The sequence below is a fragment of the Galdieria sulphuraria genome, assembly GCF_000341285.1.
Source record: "Galdieria sulphuraria unplaced genomic scaffold scaf_32, whole genome shotgun sequence".
NCBI lineage: Eukaryota > Rhodophyta > Bangiophyceae > Galdieriales > Galdieriaceae > Galdieria > Galdieria sulphuraria.
The window spans coordinates 61,947-78,885 of record NW_005178443.1 but is presented as its reverse complement, the minus strand read 5'-3'; the positions used below and the strand labels follow the sequence as shown (position 1 = coordinate 78,885).

The 16,939-nt window shown below is 38.6% G+C and overlaps 9 protein-coding genes across 11 annotated transcripts; 4 read left to right on the top strand and 5 right to left on the bottom strand.

Annotated features, from left to right (window-relative positions):
• Window positions 1–48: 48 nt before the first annotated feature.
• On the bottom strand, window positions 49–4,095 carry Gasu_37980 (uncharacterized protein). Its single transcript, XM_005705212.1, has 2 exons — window positions 243–4,095; window positions 49–180 (listed from the first exon to the last, which is right to left on the bottom strand). Exons 1-2 carry the CDS (start codon window positions 4,084–4,086, stop codon window positions 155–157), a joined length of 3,870 nt encoding a protein of 1,289 aa, XP_005705269.1. The 5' UTR covers window positions 4,087–4,095; the 3' UTR covers window positions 49–154.
• Window positions 4,096–4,705: 610 nt separating this feature from the next.
• Window positions 4,706–6,470, top strand: Gasu_37970 (acetyl coenzyme A-transferase). The gene is made up of 4 exons (XM_005705211.1): window positions 4,706–5,654; window positions 5,700–5,948; window positions 6,004–6,221; window positions 6,267–6,470. The coding sequence occupies exons 1-4, from the start codon at window positions 4,754–4,756 to the stop codon at window positions 6,402–6,404; spliced, it is 1,506 nt and encodes a 501-aa protein (XP_005705268.1). The 5' UTR covers window positions 4,706–4,753; the 3' UTR covers window positions 6,405–6,470.
• Window positions 6,471–6,555: 85 nt separating this feature from the next.
• On the top strand, window positions 6,556–8,120 carry Gasu_37960 (DNA-directed RNA polymerase I subunit A49). 2 transcript variants are annotated; one of them, XM_005705209.1, is made up of 5 exons: window positions 6,556–6,869; window positions 6,920–7,624; window positions 7,682–7,735; window positions 7,783–7,807; window positions 7,855–7,990. In XM_005705209.1, exons 1-5 carry the CDS (start codon window positions 6,664–6,666, stop codon window positions 7,960–7,962), a joined length of 1,098 nt encoding a protein of 365 aa, XP_005705266.1. In that variant the 5' UTR covers window positions 6,556–6,663; the 3' UTR covers window positions 7,963–7,990. The 2 variants fall into 2 exon arrangements, with proteins under 2 accessions (XP_005705266.1, XP_005705267.1); XM_005705210.1 differs by having other exon boundaries at window positions 7,682–7,807; window positions 7,855–8,120.
• On the bottom strand, window positions 7,995–10,165 carry Gasu_37950 (1-pyrroline-5-carboxylate dehydrogenase). The gene is made up of 8 exons (XM_005705208.1): window positions 9,765–10,165; window positions 9,570–9,713; window positions 9,326–9,515; window positions 9,204–9,277; window positions 8,904–9,140; window positions 8,358–8,848; window positions 8,187–8,304; window positions 7,995–8,117 (listed from the first exon to the last, which is right to left on the bottom strand). The coding sequence occupies exons 1-8, from the start codon at window positions 10,158–10,160 to the stop codon at window positions 8,022–8,024; spliced, it is 1,746 nt and encodes a 581-aa protein (XP_005705265.1). The 5' UTR covers window positions 10,161–10,165; the 3' UTR covers window positions 7,995–8,021.
• Window positions 10,166–10,175: 10 nt separating this feature from the next.
• Gasu_37940 (AAA-type ATPase) lies at window positions 10,176–11,530 on the top strand. Its single transcript, XM_005705207.1, has 3 exons — window positions 10,176–10,638; window positions 10,687–11,455; window positions 11,497–11,530. Exons 1-3 carry the CDS (start codon window positions 10,177–10,179, stop codon window positions 11,505–11,507), a joined length of 1,242 nt encoding a protein of 413 aa, XP_005705264.1. The 5' UTR covers window position 10,176; the 3' UTR covers window positions 11,508–11,530.
• Window positions 11,531–11,545: 15 nt separating this feature from the next.
• On the bottom strand, window positions 11,546–12,015 carry Gasu_37930 (ubiquitin family protein). Its single transcript, XM_005705206.1, has 4 exons — window positions 11,964–12,015; window positions 11,877–11,918; window positions 11,717–11,816; window positions 11,546–11,670 (listed from the first exon to the last, which is right to left on the bottom strand). Exons 1-4 carry the CDS (start codon window positions 11,992–11,994, stop codon window positions 11,622–11,624), a joined length of 222 nt encoding a protein of 73 aa, XP_005705263.1. The 5' UTR covers window positions 11,995–12,015; the 3' UTR covers window positions 11,546–11,621.
• A 9-nt stretch (window positions 12,016–12,024) lies between these two features.
• Window positions 12,025–13,015, bottom strand: Gasu_37920 (uncharacterized protein). The gene has a single exon (XM_005705205.1). The coding sequence runs from the start codon at window positions 12,886–12,888 to the stop codon at window positions 12,049–12,051; it is 840 nt and encodes a 279-aa protein (XP_005705262.1). The 5' UTR covers window positions 12,889–13,015; the 3' UTR covers window positions 12,025–12,048.
• A 290-nt stretch (window positions 13,016–13,305) lies between these two features.
• Window positions 13,306–14,700, top strand: Gasu_37910 (zinc finger protein CONSTANS-LIKE 2 protein). The gene is made up of 3 exons (XM_005705204.1): window positions 13,306–13,585; window positions 13,619–13,809; window positions 13,865–14,700. Exons 2-3 carry the CDS (start codon window positions 13,658–13,660, stop codon window positions 14,571–14,573), a joined length of 861 nt encoding a protein of 286 aa, XP_005705261.1. The 5' UTR covers window positions 13,306–13,585; window positions 13,619–13,657; the 3' UTR covers window positions 14,574–14,700.
• On the bottom strand, window positions 14,604–16,935 carry Gasu_37900 (hypothetical protein). Of its 2 annotated transcripts, XM_005705202.1 has the most exons (8): window positions 16,696–16,935; window positions 16,038–16,646; window positions 15,651–15,971; window positions 15,461–15,594; window positions 15,190–15,411; window positions 14,909–15,138; window positions 14,764–14,862; window positions 14,604–14,712 (listed from the first exon to the last, which is right to left on the bottom strand). In XM_005705202.1, the coding sequence occupies exons 1-8, from the start codon at window positions 16,928–16,930 to the stop codon at window positions 14,676–14,678; spliced, it is 1,887 nt and encodes a 628-aa protein (XP_005705259.1). In that variant the 5' UTR covers window positions 16,931–16,935; the 3' UTR covers window positions 14,604–14,675. The 2 variants fall into 2 exon arrangements, with proteins under 2 accessions (XP_005705259.1, XP_005705260.1); XM_005705203.1 differs by having other exon boundaries at window positions 14,710–14,862.
• Window positions 16,936–16,939: the final 4 nt, after the last annotated feature.

The window sequence follows — 16,939 nt, the reverse complement described above, 5'->3', positions numbered from 1 at the left end:
ATATCTACAGAATAGCTCGTAACAAGGTAGAGGACATTGGAAGGAGGCATATTTGTCGACCTTTTTATATACACAAATGAGCCCTGCCAACTTTCTATCTGCTGCAATTTGATTCAGAAAATCAGCAAACACTCGATATCTTATCACAATGTCGTCAGGTATCAACAACACTTTGACTTTCTTAATCGTTTTTAACATCCACTTTGCCCATAACCATCTAGAAGTATGATAAACCGTCTCACCATTGTCCATAGTACCAATCACAGAGGGAGCTAAAAAGAAACTCCATTGCATTCCATGAATACCTTCCCAACGATAATAATGAAGACTGGGTGTTATTAACAGACGATACATACAAAGAGGTGCATCATAATGGTTATCTAAGCCTTCGTTGTTGGACCGAAGAACAACAACAACGATGGCTTCCTCTGTCTGTGCATTCAAACTCTCTTGAATCAACTGTTGAGCATTCTCATAATGGTCTTGTGTTGTAAAACAAACGGAGCCATATTGAAGGATAAGATCATTAGGCTGGAAACCTGCTTCTGCGGCAGGAGAACCAGGTTGCACAAGAGTAACCATGGCAAATGGGATATTTTTGGAAGGTTCCTGAAACTGCTGCTTGAGAATATCAAAGTCGAATGTTGCACCAAGTAAACCATGGTATCTAGGACTTGCTTTTGGAAGTACTTGCAATCGAAACGTCCGCCATTCCTCTATCACTTCTTCAGATTCTTCGGGATAATATTCAAGGCGTCTTAGAACCACTAATTGTAAAGTTCCATTTTGATATTGGTGGCACTCCTTTTCAACCCATCTAGAAATATTCTGAAGACTTATATTACAACCAAGTACAAAAGGTACGCCACGGGAGTCTCTATAAAAGCGTAGTCTACCAAGAGATAATATATAGTCATCTTCTATTAATCCTGACGCGTTGGAAGGTGAACCTGGAACGACGAGACGTACTCTTGCAAAAGGTACAAGTGAGGGAACGCGTCCAGAATGTATATAGGAAACTGTTTTGCTCAAAGCAAAAGAGATGGGTTCATCTTCAGGTAGAGGAGTGAGATCTTCTAAAGGCGCAAGAGGCAAAGGAGTGACTTGTTCTTCTTCTACTATACAAGGCTCCTGAACAGGCGCAATATCACATTGAACAGTTACTCGAAGAATTCTTGCATCAGCTTGCAACCACGATTGAATTTCTTCAGCTTGATATTGATTGCATTTGTTGGTGTGTATTTTATCGGATTCCAAATAAAAGGATACTGGTCCCTGCAATTGAATGGTATCCTTCTTTAAAAGTTGTTCATTTAGTTCTTGAATCAATAATTCTGGACTAAAGAGTGCTTGAGCCATTATTTTGTAATGTAATCCTTGTTGTCCATTATGAGTTTGAGAAGATAGCATATCCAGCGGAGCCTCGGATACCAATGAATGTTCCAGTGTCGGTGCCACTCTTTTCGACTCTGTTGATTTCAAATGTTTTTCTAAAAGTAGCCTTGCTAGAGAACAGTTTCTTTGTTTGCACAATTTATCAAGTTTCATTCTTCCTCTCATCGCTTTGAAAGAGAATGTTCTCGTTTTCCTTTGCAATATTTCCATGATATGTACCAACCCCATATACCAAGATTCGAGTGTTCTTTCATTATCAGTCGCTAGGCAGATTGCTTCGCTCCTATTGCGAAGAAATATAGAAAAGCATTGCCAAGACTCATGTGCTAGAATACCGCCTTTTCGTAAATGTTCCAAATAGTTGGATGAATCTGTTCCATATTCCAACTCCAACATGGAAACTAGAGAAAAACATAGTTCTTTTCTTGTTGAATATAAGAATTCTAAATGTTCGTCCAAATGAAAATGAACATCCGTCTTTCGACAAGGAGAGTTGCGATAGACGCAAAACGTAGCTCCGTCCATCATTCTTCTCAAATGTGTTTCGAAAATTCTATTGGATTTGAGTTCTTGAATCAATAACAGCTTTCTCTGTTTGCTTTCTTCTTGAAGGACTTGTTGGAAAGCACGAAATACTCTTCTAACAGGCCTTTGTTTAGATTTTTGGGAATAAATACCAACAAGGGTTTCAATTCTCAATAACATAAAGCTCCATTTTCGTACAAAGGTCTGTCGTCTGTTGGATATCTGGGTTTCCACAAGTTTTCGATATCGAACGCACTTTATCCATTTTGGCATCCAATAAGATGAACTCTTATGTCTTGAAAACTCAATCGCAACTTGAGTTGCTTGACGCTCTGCAACCATCCATTGAGCATTCTTTCTCCATGTGACAAACATACGATTCAGTAAGCAGTTTTGATTAAATTCAAGAGCTCTGTTATATAAACGACGTCTACGCTTTTTGGTATTCACAAAAGCTCTCAATTCCAAAAGTGACAATCTTCTCAAGTCATCACACAATAGATACATCAGAGAAGAGAAGATGATTCCTTTATGAAGCCTTTGTATGTGATGTAATTTCAATGCTCTCAAAGTAGATGATTCTAACAACAACTTATTCCACAGTTGGATATAATTGGAATATTTTTGGGTTATTCCAGCATTATACAAAGGTAAATGAAACACATGAACCAATTTGCCCAAAGTTCTGCGTATGTCATAGCGACCACCCACTCGAAGAGAGGAACGAGAAACTTTAGCCAGTAAAGAGCTGCTATAGTTGGAACGAAACTTGTAGTAACTTTGGAGAATTCTAAAGACGCCAGATTGACGAATGTTCTTGGCTCTCGTCATAATAAGTCTCTCGCTATATCGAATGTTTATGACATAATGCTGTAGAGCCCATTTGGCTTTGGTATATAGGAAAATCTTACGATGCCGCTGCACATTTTCAATAGCCAACTGTCGTCTTTCCCTGTGCATTTTTGTTATAGTTTTCCAAAATAGGAAGTATTTGCTCTTCCGCTTCCTCTTGTCAATCTCATCTGCATATCGGACTGCTGTCTCGTCCTCATTCAGTATAAAAGTATAAGGCATCTTCACAAACGCGAATTGATAGAGTGCTTTGAGACCCATTCTTAAAAGGTATATATCATATATTCTCTTAGCTAGTCGATTGTTGAAATGCTTATCTAAGAGAACCAGTTTCATACAGTTCCAAATATATTGTTTTTTATAAAATATTCGAAGATCCATCCATCTTTGCAATACATTTTCTTGCCTTCTCTGCACCGCAGGTTTTATCCATGAACTTTTCAATGGCAACTGCAGTGATTTTTCTCGGAATTCCTGATTGTTGTGAATCATATCTCTCAATTGCTTCCAAGAAGATGCCCATAAATGTTTGCATTCTCGAATGTCTTCAATGCCTTGGATCCATATCTTCCATAACAAAGTAATTTGTGTTCTTTGACATCGAAATGCAATTTGGTCAAAGGTTATCACGGGCAAAACAGTCTCTACTGAAGTTTCATAATATGTTTTCTGAACAAGTCGACTGGGGACTGTTCTTGATGAAAAAATCAATGTTACCTTATCTTTGCATCTTGAAGAAATCTTTGCACAATGAAAATACATCAGCCAAAGATGAAACACTCTTAAAATCAATTTTCTTTGAAAATATTTTTCTGCTCTAGCTTCGAGAGCTTCTATCCATGCTCCCATAGTCAGAATGTATTGTGGAAAGGACTTTCCTCTGTTTCCTGTGACATTCCAATTCCCCTTTCTATGAAGTTCTCTTGGGGGCTTTCTATGACTCACATCTTTGAGAGAATCGCATTCAACCATCACCTTGCTGTTTAAAGAGTGAGAAATCAAGGCTAATAATGTCTTCTGCGCCAATAACCGTTTATAGAACAATTCAGCTTTCTGTCTTTGTTCTTTTCGTTTATGTGCATAGTTTTGGAGGGTTCGAAAATATCGTGCAATAACTCCAATCTTCCAAAGTCCAAAATACGCCAATTGACGATGCCTATCGGAGTCTACTTCGTAGCCTTTGTTTACTATAGATCTTCTCCATCGATAATATGACATAAGTAGCGACGCTTGATTCTTTGTCTCCATCTCATAAAAAAGTATTTGCTGTTGAAATATCTTGTCGCATGCTCTGTTGCCACTAGAGTAGTCCATGAGAAGTGTTTCGTGCATCGTCTTTTCAAAGTTTGATAGCTACAAGTCTAGTTTCTTTCAACTCTATTTGCTGAAAACGAAAAGAAAGTGAAAATGAACATCCAGGTCACTCTCTTCATTGCGAGAAGGAGCAAAGCATCCATTTTTTTCTCATTGGGGATTATCGATTTGTTCCCACGTGTCCATTGCTGTGTTCTGTCCCTTCTCATCGAAGAAAAAATTATTCCCAAATTTGGCGCCAAAGACTTGTGCTTGAGAAGATCCTTGAGACAAATCAAGCAAAGCCAAGCGAGAAATGAAGAAAGTTTAAACAACATGCTTCCTTCACTATTTTGTTCAATGGTGAGTAGGCGTCCATGGTACGAAAAGTTTCTAGCAATTGTTCATTAGAGGATATTCCTCGTAATTATTTATTGCATGTTTCGGTATCCCAAGGTAGAATGGGATAGAACAAAAGTACGTGTGAGCAAACTACCCTAATAAACCCTATAAAACAGGTTCGACCATGGTTATAACCCATGAGGCGTTATGAAGAATAGCTTGTTTGATTGTTGGTAGCCATAAAGCTCCTGGTATCTTGTTTCATGCGCGTCTCAATGCTCGGACCCATCTGCAGCTGAAGTGTAACATTTGCATTTGTCAACATCTGTAGAATTATTGTGCAATCATGTTCTTACTTCGGAACTTTTCATTAACACAACTTGCTTCAAAAAGACCAAATCAAAATATTTTACCACCTTTACGTGGCTTGAGTACTTCCGGGATTCATAATGAGACAGAAGCCAACATAATCGAAGGTGAAGCACGTCAAAGACAGGAAAGAGAGATCGAAAAGTACAGGTTCACCAGAAGGGCCAATGAACCATTCTACAAAGTTCCAGGAAGAGAACCGAAACAAGTCAGTGCTGATGAAGCTGTAACTGTGGTTAAAAGTGGAGACAATGTATTTGTTCAAGGCGTTGCTGCTACACCGACACCTCTTTTGGAGGCGCTTTGTAGATGGGGGAAAAAAGCAAACTTGAAAAAGGTCCGTTTGCATCACATTCATACCGAAGGCCCTTTGCCTCATTTAAAGCCGGAATATGAAGGCATCTTTCGTGACAACTCGTTATTCATGGGTGCCAATGTACGAGAAGCTGTCAATGCTGGAAAGGCAGATTATACACCGGTATTCTTAAGCGAGATTCCTAGTTTATTCAGATTAGGTGCTATTCCTTTGGATGTGGCCTTTGTGCAGACAACTCCACCTGATAATCATGGCTATGTTTCTCTTGGAACTAGTGTTGATTGTACTAGAGCTGCCTTGGAAATGGCCAAACACAAAGTTGCTATTGTGAATCCCAGAATGCCGTATACTTTTGGAGACTCTTTTGTTCATGTTTCACAGTTGGATTATATAGTTCAAGATGAATGGGAATTACCCGAGCTTTATGCTAAACCACCCAATTCTGTTCAAGACCGTATTGGTCAATTGATAGCCGCCAATCTTGTAGAAGATGGTGCTTGTTTGCAGATGGGAATAGGCGCAATACCCAATGCAGTTCTTTCCAAGCTAAAAAATCACAAAGGTAGGAGAAATTCAGTTTCATTTCAACCATTAAAACTGTATGTAGATCTCGGTGTTCATACCGAAATGTTTAGTGATGGCCTCATAGACTTGGTAGAATGTGGTGCAGTTACCAATTCTAAGAAAGTTATTAATCCTGGCCGTATTGTTTCAGGATTTTTACTTGGTACCAGGAAATTGTACGACTTTGTGGATCGCAATCCACTTATAACTATGCAAGATATTGCTTTTACCAACAATCCAGTTGTTATCGCCAAAAATTCTCGGGTAACTGCTATTAATTCTGCAATCGAAGGTGAGTATATTTGTTCCATGATATTTTTAGTGTATATTTACCCTTTGTATTTAAGTTGACCTAACTGGACAAGTTATCAGTGATAGCATTGGTACGAAACTTTATAGCGGTGTTGGTGGACAAGTCGATTTCATTCGTGGAGCATCACTTTCAGAAGGTGGAAAACCGATCATTGCTCTTCCTAGTACGACTTCTTCGGGTAATTCTCGGATTGTCAATTTTGCACATCCTGGGGGAGGTGTCGTCACTACTAGAGCACATGTATATTATGTTGTAAGTATACAGTGAAGCACATCTGTTAAGTACTTACTTTGTAAGGTAACGGAATGGGGAATTTGTGAGTTGCATGGCAAGAACTTGAGAGAAAGAGCACTTTCGTTGATCAGTATAGCACATCCTGATCATCGAGAAGCCTTGGAAAAGGCAGCATTTGAACGAGGCTTATTAAGTCAGTAATAAATCCAAGCCATCGTATTTTTGTTATGAGTTTCTTCATCCAGTTCGATCATTTAGTTCTGATCTCTTTCATGGTAACACAATATTTCTTGTGATTATGAAGAATGCATGAGTTTTTACTCGATGCCTATTTCTCACGAGTATTGAATGACAATTGTGTAAGGGTTTGTAAGTTGAGCATGTATTAATTGATATTGAAAACAAGATGTGACTTTGCGCATTGCATTCCCATTTGCATTTTCTTTCAAAAAGGACGAATATGCGAATACAATATTGCGTTGACCCACAGACAAGTTATCCTACCGCTATAGCTTCTGTGGAAGGATTTCGTTGGAGTCAACACGAAAATAGTGATTTCCAGTTGAAAGAAGATGGAAGAGGTTCCCTTGTGTTGGCAGATAATAACAGTGGTTATTCAATGCCGGTAAGCGTGAAGGAAGCAGTATCCCAGCATTGTTTTGCAAGGTATTGGACCTTACTATTTTTTTGTATTGTTCTAATAGGAAGTGAGACAGATATTTTATTGGTGTAAAAAAGAGAGGGGAAAACACAATATATTGTATAGAGCCACAACAAATTGTTCACTTGTATCCGGCCATCAGGCAGACTCAAAGGGACTACTCAGAAACGTCGCAGTTGTCCAAGGGAGAGTTAAAAACTCAGTTAATTGCAAAATTTGGAAGTAAAGCAACGAAAAAGAGACGAGATGCAGTTCTTCGGAATGCAGTTAATGAACTTGAAGTAGATAAGGAAGAATTCAAGGCAGTGGAGTCCTCTATATCCCAAGTGAGGACCAGTAGCAGTCTGGAAGATGCTTTACACTCTATTGCACTTCCTCCTATGAATAAGGAAACGACAGTACTATCAGAAGCATATCCTTTACAAGCTATCATTTTACCGAGAGAATGGAAAGAGATGGAGTCCAGTGTGGGCATTTTAGATAGCTTGATGGATATGGATGCCTTGAAAAAGAACGACATGGTTGACATGTGGGGTGTTCCAGAGCCACTTGCAAATGATTTCTTTATGAGACAAGGTTCGAAAGGACAACAAGAATTGATTTGTTGTCTATTTCTCAAGTACTTGTGCAAATTTCATACTTTTCCCAAAACATTGAAACAAAAACAAGTTGCGTCATGGGCAGAGGACTCTGGAATACCCAACGTACTTTTAGAACGTTTTCTCGCAGATTTTGCTGAATATGATACGAAAAGAAGGACGTAAGTTATTACCAAGTTATCTATGTTTCAAGACATTTCCATCTACATTGATGATAGGTATTTTAGAAGTCCACTGTATATGGACAAGTTGATTTATAGTGCTTTAGTTGTGTGGCTTCATTTGGTAGGTTTTTCTGGAGATCCTCAACATATCGCAGAATTGTTAGGAATGACAGTTTTGCGGTGAGAACGTTATGTTACTTTTGTATTTGAGAACTTATATTGGATAGTTGTTTGCTCTATTTCAGACAATTGGGATGCAAAGTACAACAAATGAAGAAGGGTGCAAATACCAAAAGTTATCAAGCAAGTTTGCAAGTACCCTTACAGTTTCCTGAACCCAAAAAAGCCAGACAGTTGCAACCACGATGAAACTTGATAAAATCACAAACTTTTACTAGGCAAACTCAGAGTGTGCTTTCGCTACTTCCTCATTTGCTTGGTCAGATACCATGTGTGGATATCGGTAGTCCTTTAAAGGAATAAAGCTTTCCTAAAAAAAGAAGAAGAAGAAGAAAATGATTATCTCATCTCTTCTCAATGAAATGAAAATAATACTTACTTTGATACTACGAACCGATACCCAGCGCATGAGATTGGAAGCACTTCCACTCTTATCATTGGTACCACTCTTTCGACTTCCACCAAATGGTTGTTGACCTACAATACTACCAGTACATCTAAACATTATTTGAGATGACAAGATTCTCATTCGATGTATATCATCACATACTTGTCGTTGATATAAAAGTTACCAGCTGAATTCCTTAGAACTTCTTCTGCCTTTGAAATTGCATCTCTATCCTTGGCAAAGATGGACGCGGTCAATCCATATTTGGAACTTGAGTCTGCTAATTCCAACGTTTCCACATAATGTTTGGGGTCATAAGCATAAACAGTTACAACAGGACCGAAAATCTCTTCCTTCATGGTAACAAAGTCTGGATCCGTCGTTTCAATAATGGTGGGTTCAATAAAGTAACCCACACTCTTATCACAGCGACCACCAAACAATATTTTACATGAAGAACTTTCCTTTGCTTTTTGAATATAAGATTGAATCTTATCAAACGACCTTTCATGTATAACTGCAGTCATAAACGACGTAAAGTCAACAGGTGACCCAACTTTGATAGTCTTTGCTTCTGCTACAAGTCGTTCTCTGATACTGGGCCAAAGATTGTTGGGTACGTACATACGAGATGTGGCTGAACATTTTTGACCCTTACATAGAGTATAATAAGAACAAGTTATGTATGCAATCAACGGACATCATTACCTGATACTCAAAAGCTCCACGAATAGTATTATGAACCACATTTTCGATATCGGCAGACTCATGAACAAAGTGGAAATTCTTACCACCTGTTTCTCCCACAACTCTTGGATAACTACGATAGTGACTCATGTTTTGTGCAATCTTCTTTTGAAGCTCTTCAAACACTGCAGTGGAGCCTGTGAAGTGTAATCCACCAAGATGTTCAGAGTGAGTAACTTGTTTTGCAAAATCTGAAGCCTAATAACAAATATGAAGGTGAATAGGAGTTCAGTTTGAAACAATATACAGTTAAGTGCTTACTTTGGCAGGAACGAATTGTATCACGCCATCCGGAAGCCCTGCTTCTCTCAATATATTAAACATAGTCCAAGCTCCTGCATCCAGTTAAGACATAAATATTACAAACAACAATTCCTACTTGCCTAACATGGCACTTTCCGTAGGCTTCCATACTGCCACATTTCCCATAATGGCAGGAGAAGAAGGAAGATTGGCTGCAATCGCAACAAAGTTAAAAGGAGTAATGGCAGCTACAAAACCTTCCAGTGGTCTATGCTCTGCTCTGTTCCAAACTCCCTTTACGTTTTCGGGAGGTTGAATATTATAGATTTCCTTAAGTTACCAAGTGAACGCTTCCTTCCCAGATGTATTGAATACACCAAATACCTCGGCAAACTTACAACCGAATCTCCAAAAGTCGATGGTTTCTACTGCTGCATCAATCTCTGCTTGCCACACTGTCTTGCCTTGTCCCAACATGACAGCAGCACAAGCTTCTGCTCGATATTGAGTACTCAATAGATCAGCGGCCTGTATACCACACTCTGCGTTATTGCTTCTTTTTCTAATTCAGTTGCTTACTTTTAAGAAGATGGAAAGTCTTTCATCGATGGGCATCGTTTCCCAATGTTTTTTGGCTTTCAAGGCTCCTCGAATAGCAGCTTCAACGTTTTCGTGATCAGCGTACTCAAACTCACATATGGTTTGTTGATGTTTATCAGGTCTTTGTTGTTTACCTATCTGTCCAGTTTTTACTTCTTTTCCGTTGATGACAAGTGGAATGTGGGGACATTCAGAGGAGACCTTTTCCAAAGCTTTTCTCAAGTTTATTCTTTCTGGCGATCCTACTGCATAATCGAGAAAAGGTTCATTATGGATGGGAGGAACTTTTGCTTTTGCACGAATACTAAAGTTGGAAAAGTTTCGGTTGAATAAAAGGCGAGTATGCCTAACTGCAAAGTTCCACAGCGACGACATTTTGATTATTTTAATTATGGGTCAAAACCAAAGTGGGTTTTCAGGTCCTCCAGGTTTCAACCAAGGAGGAGGAGGAGGAGGAGATAAGAAAGGTCAAGAAAAGAAAAAATATGAACCACCTACTGGGCCAACTAGAATAGGTCACAAGAAAAGAAAGTCAAGTGGTCCTGAAGCTGCTACTAGACTACCACCCATAACGCCAAGTGCTCGTTGTCGTCTACGAATGTTGAAACTAGAGCGAGTAAAGGATTATTTACTCATTGAAGAAGAGTTTATTACCAAACAAGAGAAAATAAGACCAAGAGAAGAGAAACATGAAGAAGAAAGGTCCAAAGTTGATGATATAAGAGGAACACCGGTTGGAGTGGGTACTTTGGAAGAAATAGTAGACGATAATCACGCCATTGTGTCTTCAGCAGTCGGTCCAGAATATTACGTGAATATGTGTTCTTTTGTGGATAGGGATCAAATTGAACCGGTAAGTATAGGTGAAATGCTCGAAAGTTGTTTGACTAAGAATGGAAAGGGTTGCACGGTACTCTTACATAACAAAGTTTTAAGTGTTGTGGGAGTGCTGGCTGATGATGTGGACCCCATGGTGTCCGTTATGAAGGTGGATAAGGCTCCTTTGGAAAGTTATGCAGATATTGGCGGTTTGGAAAAACAAATACAAGAAATCAAGGAAGCTGTAGAACTTCCTTTGACTCACCCCGAACTATATGAGGATATTGGAATAAGTCCTCCAAAAGGTGTCATATTATATGGGGAACCAGGAACTGGAAAAACCTTATTGGCTAGAGCTGTGGCAAATAGCACTTCAGCAACTTTTCTTCGTGTTGTAGGTTCCGAACTTATTCAGAAATACTTGGGAGATGGTCCCAAATTGGTACGAGAATTATTTCGAGCTGCAGAAGAAATGGCGCCTTCCATAGTGTTCATTGACGAAATTGACGCTATTGGTACAAAGCGATATGAAGCAACTTCTGGTGGTGAACGTGAAATACAGCGTACTATGTTGGAATTGTTGAATCAATTGGATGGGTTTGACTCGAGAGGAGATATCAAAGTATTGTTAGCAACCAACAGAATTGAAACACTGGACCCAGCTCTTCTTCGTCCTGGTAGAATTGACCGAAAGATTGAGTTTCCATTTCCAGATGAGAAGACTAAACGTAAAATATTTCAGATTCATGCTGCGAAGATGACACTTGCAGATGACGTCAACTTGGAAGAGTTGGTAATGACCAAGGATAACTTGTCTGGTGCAGATATCAAAGCTATTTGTACGGAAGCTGGTTTGATGGCATTACGTGAACGACGTATGAAAGTTACTCAGGACGACTTTAGAAAGGCTCGTGAAAATGTTTTGTATAAGAAGAATGAGGGAGTTCCTGAGGGACTTTATCTGTAAGTTTTTGTCTGATTTATGCAACCAAACACAACTACTTGTGGAAGACCTATTTAGTCATAGTAAAGTTCTAAACCCATTCCATCGTGAATTTCGTAGTCCCTAAAACCAAGTCACTATGGGATACAGAACTCAAGTTCCAACATACGCCAAGGAAATATGGTCCTTGTAAACAGTGTACCACTTTTGTATTCTAATCTTCTCAGGTCTTGTTCCTGTTTGAGCTGCAATAAGTTTCTTCAAATCTCCTAAAGGAAACCGTTCATCCTCTTCTTCACAAATATATATATACAGTTTGTGTACAATACCAATGGTATCGTCTGGATTGCACTTGACCCGAATTTTCCTTCCTAAAACCCTTTTGAGTTTATTCATTTCCTGCAAACAAAGTTTACCTAGCCTATCGTTACAAATAACTTCAATCATAGTAAAGAGCACTAGAGAAACCGTTGTAAAGCCCAATAATAATGAATAATGGTCTTACGATGAATCATATTGACCCAGTCGTCGTGCTGCTTTTGCAAATGTTTTAAAAGTTGAAATATTACCAATATGACGAACAGGGTTAGGAACTTTGACAAACGTGGTTAAATGAAGTTTTCTACAGTATTCTTCAATCAACCAATCCACTGGTTGCTTTTGGAACTGTCTTTTAATAAAAGCACTCATATTGTTCATCAAGTTTCTAGGATACAATCTTGCCACAGCGTTGTACGACAATAAAGGCCCACCATCCGTTCTTTGTTTGATATCATATAAAGAAATAGAACATACTCGTCGCCACTTTGATCTTTCCATCCAACCAGGAAGCGCCTCATAAAAAGAAGGAAAATGAGAATTGAACACAGCGTCATCTTGAAGAAGAAGAAAGAAAGTTGTGGATGGATTAGCTAACTTTTCACAATTCTCCATAGTCCTGGCATAGTCGATGGCTTCCTTACATCGCCATTCATAATAGGTCTTATTCTCTATTGCTGGAAAACATTGTGGTAGGAGTTGAATAAAAATCTTCTTTCTACAGTGAAAAGGAATAGTCAAATCCTCATTCCAATAGGGGTTTAAGTCATGATCGTCTAGTTGAAAAATAAAAACTCGGTGGATGTCTTGGGCAACTCTTGGATAGCGCTGACATAATTGAAAGAAAGAATAAATGACTTGAGCGAGGTAAAACGTTTCTCTTTTCACCGTTGGAATGCATATAGTGGTAACCGTCAACGTTTCTTTTCGCAACTCGTTGGTTAGCCACGATGAAAACAACTCGTATACTGGATATAACAACAAAACCAAAAAGGAAACCAATAAGCTACTGGTGAATGACATTCAAATAAAAGTATGGACAGAACAACTCTAGAAGCGCCTTTATCATAAAGTAGAACTGAACCAGCCCTCGATCCTCCTCCTTCCCCTCCTCCTATGGCAACTTGAAATTGATGATTGTTTTTCAAATGATGCATAGGAGCTCAATGATGATTGCAGCATTCAACAAGTCCTTTATGGTAGATAAACTTTGTTGATGAAATAGCAAACCGATTGAGGAAATTGGGTAAAGATTTCATGATCTTTTGAAATAATAGAGCTATGGAATATCTTTCAAGAACAATAGGAAACTTTTCAGAAAGTGACGGCAACTCGATGATTTTTTCATTATGGTCTTGTTGTTTTGCGAGTGATAAGACAACCACTCAACGCTCTCCAACAACAAAATATATTGCTACTCCGTTCCTAAAAAGAGAATGTCCAATAGACTTGCTATGAGAGAGTCAAATCAAATCAAAGAGAAATGAAGATTCCGCCTCCCAATACGAGAGCCAACGACGTGATTGGCTCTGCTGTAATCTCCCTTTGATAGGAAGGTTTTCTGTGTTGCTCCCAAGAGTTGGCGCCGGTTGAAGTTGTATATCATAGCCCAATAGATTCTACAGAAAGCAGAATATTTCACCGTTATCGTTGAGTTTCCAATAGAGAAAGTAAACTTTGGTTCTAAAAAGCAGTAACTTTTAAAAGTAGCTCTCGGAGGGTTCAAGTTTATTGAAGAGAAATTATTGAACAGAGACAGCGATTATTATCCATTGCTTTGCTGTCAACTTTTATGAAAGCTAGCCAAGTATTAGCTTCCCAACTGTGTGAACTTTGTCAAAGTGCAAACTCCAGTATATATTGTGAAGAAGATGATGTATTTTGTTGTGATCAGTGTGACGTTGAATATCATACTTCCACCGCAGACAAAGAATGTCATCTAAGGTATATTTTATAAAAAATTTTAGTAAACATTGGAAGCTAATCACTTTATTTTTAGAATTAGTTTTTTGTGTGAAAGACTGTCCGCCTTTCGAGGACCTTGCAATCCCGCCTTGTATCAAGTACCTACTTGTTCTAAGGAAATGTGCCATTTGAGGGAAGTGATAACTCACATGATTGCCGAACATTGCTCCAAGAATATGAAGCATGATGAGGCAGATATTCTATCTTCAGAGAAAGTTGTCTTAGAGAGTCCTCATATGAAGCCAGTGTCGGGCAACAGTTCTATCCTAGACTCTCCCACTTTTTCGTTAAGCTCAACTTTAGATAGTTGGGTTGATGAGGAATATCCATTTTCCAGTTTTTCCTCTTCTTTGGAAGGCGACGACATGGGCTCATTGTTTTTTCAAGTAGCCAATTATGAAGACAGCGATAAATGTGCAAATGTAGATTCATTCCTTACGAGTGAAGATGGTACAGACAAGCAGGATATAGAAAGTTCTTCTAATGTGCAATCAATTGTTGGTCTGGAAGAAAGTATTTGTGCAGTAACAACATTCCCAAAGTTGGCAAGACCAACGGAGAGTTTATCAGACAGCTATGAAAAATTGAATCGACAAAAGGCAATGTGTCGATTGAGAGAGAAACGTATGCGAATGAAGGTCAACTGCAACACAGGACGAAAGATCCGATATTACTGTCGTAAACAATTGGCAGAGCGTCGATGTCGCTTTAAAGGTCGATTCATCAAAAATACTGCTTCGTGAGATAGTTTCAGTATCTTGTTGAGTTTAATAATTTTTAAGAATGCCTTTATAGTCTTTTTTCATAAATAAAAGTGTGAGAATGTTTAGGTAATGACTTGCAAGTTATTCTCCATCGGAATTGGACCTCTTCTGTTTTTTCCTACACTTTCATTTTATTCCGATTCTGTTGAATCAAGAGAGAAATATTTACCTTGTTTCACTTTTTAGTTTCTTATATTGACGATAACATTGATTATCAGTCCTATTCTTCATGAATGATGCTACAAGAGACCATTTTCCTGTTCCCATTCTAATGCAAATTCATACTTCTCTCTCAATCGATAAATCATACTTACTCTTGAGTAAGTTGTAACAAACGTTCATTTTCCTCATGGGTCCAAGGCTGATGACTCAATGAGGGTTTCAAAACGTCAGTATATCTTTCTCGACATTGTAAATCCGTTCGTCCAGGAACCATTTGAGCTATTTGTGACCAATGACCTTCTCCATATTTTACTACTGCTTTGCGTAGCAGTTCATCTTCTTCTACTGTCCATTTGCCATGATGAATATTCGGACAAAGACCCTATTCCATTCACTCTCTCCATATCTATCTATATATTCAAATCTCACTTACTCTTCTCCAACGATGAAGACATTGTTGACGAGTTCTTCCAGGAACATTACACGATACAAGTGACCACTGCTTTGTACCATATTTCTCTATAGCTGCCAAAAGTTTCATATCTTCTTCCATCGTCCATTTACAAGTCAAACAAGTTGGTCGAAGAGTTCGTTGATATCGACAAAAATATTGCCATGGACTTCGACCTGAATTCACTCGATTGGCTACTTGAACCTTTTAAAAGTTGAATGAGATCCTGTTGCTTTCCATTTCCATTACTTACCCAACTATGTTCTCCAAGTTGTTGTACTGCTTGTAATATTTCTTCATCTTCTTCTTTGCTAAATGAGTCCTTTCGATAAAAGGAAGCTCCATAATTGACCCAATACAGTCTTACATCATCCACTTGAACATTCTCTATAAGTTAACATGTAAGAATTCGATCCAATATGTGTTCAAAGCAAAATACTTACTAGATAACTTGCTTGTATTCTGCTCAAGTAACCCCACCCATTTTTCTCTACTCCAATGCACTGATTGATAACTAGCATCCAATAAGCTCATCTCAGATATTTCCTTAATCTTGTTTCGAAACTCATGATGGCCAATCACACCCTTTGTTAACTCATCAACCAATTCCTGATATCTTTCTTCTTGTGCACTTCTTATGACCATCTTTTCCAATACTTGTTGAAAGTTTCTCGGACGAAAGGATTTCTCAAATGAAATACCCAATTCCTTACGTTTCTGAGAGCCCACTCGCTCCGTATCTGAATGCCGCTTTGGTTCAAGAACTAGTAGTAGCCATGGAAACATAATATTATGATGAGCCAAAGTACTTGATATGATGAATCACTAACCTTCCCTACGACCTTTTTTCACGATTTCAACACCGCAAAATGGAACGTATCCTTTGAATAGGTTAGAAGAAGAAAATCCTAGTCGCTGAATAAAATAGTTGGCATATTTAAACAATGCCGTAGTATACGGTGGATGCTCTAAGCTATGAACAGCATTCTTTTGAGAGTTGGTTCTTATCCAACTCCAATACCACGGCATTGAAGTCCTACTACCGTGACTAACGGAAGAACCATTATTCTTCTGTTGTTGTGATAGGGTGTCCAGTTTCTGAATGGAATCAATTTTTTCCAAACAGTCTTCCACAGCCTGCAACTTTCTACGGTTTAAAAACAAAAGATAAGAAAGATAATGACTATCTTCCGTTCCAAACGCAGAATGGGATGGACGAGAAGAACTATCGACAGATAAGTTATGTACATCAAAGGTGGCTAAACAAGAAGACCTATGTTCCACCTCTCTAGATGCTATATCTATAAGGCTTTCACAGAACTTGTCGACTGCACAATTCGACAATATTCTTTCGTCGTTTCTTTGCAACTTTTCTAAATGAGACGACGTAATAGAATCAACGCCAGGACCCAACTCTATCAACGACTTGGTTCCTTGTTCTACATAGAAAAGTTTAAGACTTGAAAAAAGTATAGTTCTATAAATTACCTTCCATTGGTCTCCACAGGTTTTCAGCTACCAGTTCTTCCTCCAGAGGACCGGTGGTAACTTGCTGAGTGGAGAATATAGAGGAGTCTGCGCCATCATTTGCAAGCTCGGCAACACTGTCAGCTATCTCTTGAAAAGTTGACAAGTGGGGTTCTAGAGGTTGGAAATTTTCTTGCCACTTGGAAAATAACTGGTTTAGTTCTTCTCCAAGCTGTCGACTCGAGTGATCATCCATGATTCGTTT